At 29.2% G+C, this 5,674-nt stretch overlaps 2 protein-coding genes across 2 annotated transcripts in view; one reads left to right on the top strand and one right to left on the bottom strand.

Moving 5' to 3' along the window:
• LOC108578143 (peroxisomal acyl-coenzyme A oxidase 3) overlaps positions 1-2,486 on the top strand; it is a 2,768-nt gene extending 282 nt beyond the window's left edge. The window contains exons 2-10 of the mRNA XM_017941409.1: positions 35-193; positions 367-514; positions 592-882; positions 956-1,119; positions 1,193-1,436; positions 1,515-1,745; positions 1,818-1,972; positions 2,038-2,331; positions 2,394-2,486. Of these exons, the coding sequence (XP_017796898.1) occupies positions 35-193; positions 367-514; positions 592-882; positions 956-1,119; positions 1,193-1,436; positions 1,515-1,745; positions 1,818-1,972; positions 2,038-2,331; positions 2,394-2,486 (1,779 nt within the window). The remainder of the gene's footprint in view (positions 1-34; positions 194-366; positions 515-591; positions 883-955; positions 1,120-1,192; positions 1,437-1,514; positions 1,746-1,817; positions 1,973-2,037; positions 2,332-2,393) is intronic.
• Positions 2,487-3,480: 994 nt separating this feature from the next.
• Positions 3,481-5,674, bottom strand: part of LOC108578144 (beta-1,3-glucosyltransferase) — a 4,508-nt gene continuing 2,314 nt past the window's right edge. The window contains exons 2-9 of the mRNA XM_017941410.1: positions 5,459-5,568; positions 5,140-5,322; positions 4,938-5,068; positions 4,675-4,855; positions 4,473-4,608; positions 4,239-4,386; positions 3,882-4,158; positions 3,481-3,636 (exon numbers count right to left, since the gene is read on the bottom strand). Of these exons, the coding sequence (XP_017796899.1) occupies positions 3,481-3,636; positions 3,882-4,158; positions 4,239-4,386; positions 4,473-4,608; positions 4,675-4,855; positions 4,938-5,068; positions 5,140-5,322; positions 5,459-5,568 (1,322 nt within the window). The remainder of the gene's footprint in view (positions 3,637-3,881; positions 4,159-4,238; positions 4,387-4,472; positions 4,609-4,674; positions 4,856-4,937; positions 5,069-5,139; positions 5,323-5,458; positions 5,569-5,674) is intronic.

Consider the following 5,674-nt stretch of genomic DNA (forward strand, 5'->3'; position numbering starts at 1 on the left):
TCCTACTATTATGATTCATATAATTTTTCTACAGAGTCCATTAACACATTCATACTGGTTTAATATACTATTTCAATATGATGCCTCAATATCAATAAAAATGGGTGTGATGGATGGTATGGCACCCAGTTCAATTCTTGCTTTAGGCACACAAGATCATTATGATATTGCACAAAAGATTCAAGAAGGACAAGTAAGCATTTAACGAAATATTTTTTAAACATAAAATTTTAAAATTTTAACACAATTTTAATAAAAAATCATCTTCTAACCAATGTGTAATCGTTATTTGAATTATTTGAATTACTGACAGTTACAAAATACTCTGAGGAATACATCTGTAATATATAACACCATTTTTTCTAGTACACATGTTGTTTTGCATTGACTGAGATTTCTCATGGAACAAATGCAAAAGGGATAAGAACTACAGCAACATACGATGTGAAATCAAAAAACTTTATCTTACATACTCCTGATTTTGAAGCGGCAAAATGTTGGTCTGGTGGTTTAGGTAAGTAATATAATATGTGCTTTAGAAGATATAAATTAACTTAAATGAACAAAGAATAAAAAATGTTACACTTTTAGGAAAAACTGCAACACATGCTCTTGTATTTGCACAATTAATCACACCAGATCAAGAAAATCATGGTCTTCATACTTTCATTGTGCCCATTAGAAATCCAGATAACCATATACCTTATCCAGGTGTTAATATTGGTGATATGGGTGAAAAAATTGCGTTAAATGGACTAGACAATGGGTTTATGATATTCGACAATTATTCTGTTCCTCAAACATGTTTGTTAAATCGAACAGCAGATGTCACTGAAAATGGAAATTATAAAGCATCTATAAAAGACAAAAATAAAAGATTTGGTAAATATTCAAAGAGATGGTATATCGCCTGTGACTTAATTTCAAAGACTATGTTACATTTAAATTCATATAGGTGCATCGTTGGGTGCGTTATCTTGGGGTCGTATTACAATTACATCAATATGTGCAAACTTAGCATCTGTTGCAATAGTCATTGCCATACGGTATTGTGCTGTAAGAAAACAATTTGGACCATCGGAATTTGAGGAATGGCCAGTTATAGAATATCAAGCACAGGTATTTAAATGAATCGAATGAAAACCTATTAAATAAAATTGTTGTACAATTAAAATTTGACATAAACATGTAGCAATGGCGATTGTTTCCTCACTTGGCAGCAACATATGGTCTAAAAATATTTTCTACTGAGCTTGCAAATAAAATGTTTCAATTTCAAATGAAACTTATGAGCACAGAAGCTCAAGATGATATTGATGGTGAAGGCATGGAAATACATGCATTATCTTCTGCAACAAAGCCATTATGTTCATGGACTAGTCGAGATATTATTCAGGACTGTAGAGAATCTTGTGGAGGACATGGTTACCTCAAAGGTAAGTTAATCATAAAGTAATAAAGCACAACAAAACATCCTGAGCTTTGTTTTTATATTATTTACTTATAATTATTAGTCTCACGTCTGGGGGACCTAAGAGCTGAAAATGATGTAACTTGTACATTTGAGGGTGAAAATAATGTACTAATTCAACAAGCCAGCAACTGGTTATTAAACCAATGGTCAAATGTACTCCATGGAAAGCCTGTCAATTCTCCCCTAAAAACTGTAGATTTTATAGGAGACGCCAATATTTTAACACAAAACTTTGTTTATTCTACTAGCCACGAGACATTAAAACCAGAAAGTATGAAAATATTTTTATAATTTAAGCACATTTTCACAATACATAACATTATTTAACACTTATTTTTTACAGACTTACTTTCACTTTTTAAATGGTTAATATGTTATTACTTAAAAGGAACATATGAACAGACACAAAATTTAAAACGCAAAGGTTATGATACTTTCGAAATTAGGAATAATACACAAGTATTCTTTGCACAAACATTATCTCAATTATATGGGCAGGTAATATTTTACTTTTAATATTAAACGTTCATTATTGCATTAATTCTATAAATATTTTCTTGTAGTACGTCATTATGAAGTACTTCATAGAATCTATACAGAACTCATTGTGGGAACAAAATGAACGCGATGTACTAACGAAGTTGTGTTCACTTTATGGAGCAGTTGCTTTAGAAAAAAGATTGGGAGACTTTTATGCCGGTGGTTACGCATCTTCTAAAAGTAACATGAGTACATTATTACGAGAAGGCATTATAATTTTGTGTAAAGAATTAGTTAAAGATGCTGTAGCTTTAGTCGACGTTTTGGCACCACCAGATTTCATCCTAAATTCTCCATTAGGAATGGCTGATGGTCAAGTATGTTACTTCTTTTATTTTACCCTTAAATCTATAGTTTTTTAAGCTTATTTTTTACATAGGTATACAAATATCTGAAAGAAGAGATGTTTAAGGACAAAGAAAACTTTGAACGACCATCATGGTGGAGAGAAATAGTACGATCAAAATTGTGATATGTATATATACATATGTAATTCTGAAATCTCAAAAAGTAAATTACTTGCTGCATAAAAAAATGTTTGAAACAAAAGTGCATAGACGATAGATCGTTTGTTATTATCTTACATTTTTATTTAGATATGAAGATCACCTTCAATTTTTTAAATAGAATGCCCAATATTTTTTCCCGTATTTCCATAAAGTATCAAGCATCGCATAAAATGTATTGTACCAAATAGGATCTAAAGCTAACAATTACTGAGATATTTCAAGCGGTATTCGAACTGTCGTTACAGGGAATGCAATTGCGTAATCGAATAATAAGTAAATGCAATAAGGATACGTTTTCACATATCTTCGACGGTCGTTGGTAGCCCACAATAAATTTCATTTTTCAGTGTCCTTCAAAGAAAGTAATTAAGCGTCATTAGATCTAGCGAGTGTGCAGACCATGAAATGTTACTGCCTCACGCAATCCAATGATTAGGAAACAGTCTCTCTAACACTCGTCGTGCTTTAAAACGTTTCAAAGTTTCTAGTTCGGTCATTATCCGATTACGCAATTGTATTGCCTGCAACGACAGTTCAAACACCGCTTGAAATAAAATTTATTTTACTCATATCTCAATAATTGTTAACTTTAGACCCTATTTGGTACAATACGGAAATACGGAAAAAAATATTGAGCATCCTGTTTAAAAAATTTGAGGTGATCTTCATGTCTAAATAAAAATGTAAGATAATAACAAACAATCTATCGTCTTATATATCCACCTTAAAACCATGCAACTTTTGTTTGAAACATTTTTTCATGCAGCGAATAAATTACGAGTACATAATTTGAAGTGGTCAAGTTAGGTGCTTTACCCTATATAATTCTTTTGTTTAAAAACCTTAATAATATCAAGATATGTTATGGTTTTACTGATTCCCAATAAGTAATTTTTATTTTTGTACATTTTAATCATTATTAGGAATTTATAAAATAGCTGGGAAACCATTTTTATATTATAATTCTATGTGTTTTTCACTTATACTTAAGAATTTATCCGCTTCTGCAAACCATTCGTCATAAACCATTTGTGGTTCAAGCATCCAAAATTTGTGAAATGATACAGGTTCTTGTGAAGCAAGATATGCAGTTGCATAATCTGTAGGACGTGCCTGTAATAAACATATTACACCTTAAAATTTTTATACTTATCTATGACATAAATAATATTTTAAGACTATGTTTCTTCTGATATTCATAATAAAATTACAAAATGGAATAATTTGTATTATTTATGCAAGTGCTATTGTATTTTTTAATGAAATCATATATGATATATTTCTATGAATTAAATATATAAACCTACAAATTACACTGGGCATGATACATTAATAATAAATATTTTTGTGTAACATACTTGATGAAACATTGGCGAATGTACTAGTTGTACTCCAATTCGTGCTAAACATATACCAAATAGGTACATATCATCAGGGGTTGAAGATGATGGACAGTCACATTTACCCGATTTTACCATTTCATGAACTAAAGGTGCAGATAAAACAACACCTGCTCCCCCTGTTAAGTATTCATATCCATAAATATTGTTCCACAGCTGGAAACCATATCGTTCTCCAATAGCAAGTGGAATGTTTGAATTGTAGCATGTTAATAAGCGTAATAAACGTGCTACACTAATAATTAAATAAATAATATTGTATTAATACCATTTACCATTGAATGTATATTACATATTATAGACAAACATGATTACCTAAAAATTGTATCATCATCACTTATTATTAACCAATTTAAACTTCTTCTTTTTAGAATTTTATCTGCTTCCACTAAAATATTATACGTTTTTGCACAATGACCATATGTTGTATTTGGCATAACAAAAGCATCAGGCAAATAATTATCTATACTAGAAAAAAGTATATAGTTTAAATGCTGATTAATATGAATAATCATTATTTAATCAATTATATGATGAATGTAATTATACCAACTGCATCACTAAAGTAGCCAATATTTGTAGCATACTTTGCCCATGTCTTTTTAATTATAGGAATCCTCTCAACATGATACTTTGCACAAGTTTTTACAGCAAAATATACATTTTCAGGAGACACTGATGAACCCTTCATTTAGAACTATATTGGTATAAAATAAAACAATACAAATAATATAAAACATTATGAACTTACACATGGATGAAAAAATCTTGGATATGTAGCACAGTTAGAACTAGATACAATACATATTTCAGACACATGTGTTAATCTTACTCCTTTATCAACTTTTAAGACAAAAGATGCAAATTCATATGATGCATCAATTGAAAACATATCTTTAGATCTCTCATCTTCATTAATGTTTTTTACTAAGCTGAAGAAATAAAATTCATCTTATGCATATTATTTACATGAAATTAGACTATATTTTAAAGTAAAATATTTGTATATGAGACCTTGTTAATAAAGTTGATGTTATTGCAAAACCTGAAGCTATATGTGGATATTTAAATTTCTTATTATGATCTGCAAAATGATGTATAATAGTGGGTTCATGATCATATAATGCATGGCCAATCCACAAATTCTAAAACAAAAATTCATCAATAACATAACTATTATGTAAATAAGTACTTTCTTTAGTACAAAATAACATACTTTATTTACTTTGAATTTGGAAAGAATACTCAACAATTTATTTAATCTAATTACAGTATTTTCTAGACAAAAGAAAAACCATTTTGAAGTTTTATATGTATCTAATAAAAAATCCAATAGTGGTACTATTGTCCAAGATCCATTAATATTCAATTCATGAGATAAGATAATTTTAGGAGAATCCTAGGGCAAAAATTAAATTACAGATATTACATCAAAATTACACTTCGTATATAATATACTTTAATAACAAAGAATAAAGTATATATACAACTAACAAAGTAGAAGCAGAAGGTTACATATTACAGTACATATATACCTTGTCAAGACCATCTGCTTGTTCAACAATGCTTGCTTTTAACATATTAGCATGTGCTATATGATAACCTTCCTTCTGATTTAATATCACAATAACTACATCATTAGGATCTGAAAAAATATATTTTACTTATATTTTGCATTTAGTAATAGAATAAAGAACAATATTATACATAACATAACTTACTTAAAGCAGTAGTTTTATCCAGACATGCAA

This window comes from Habropoda laboriosa, unplaced genomic scaffold (assembly GCF_001263275.1).
Source record: "Habropoda laboriosa isolate 0110345459 unplaced genomic scaffold, ASM126327v1 scaffold1329, whole genome shotgun sequence".
NCBI lineage: Eukaryota > Metazoa > Arthropoda > Insecta > Hymenoptera > Apidae > Habropoda > Habropoda laboriosa.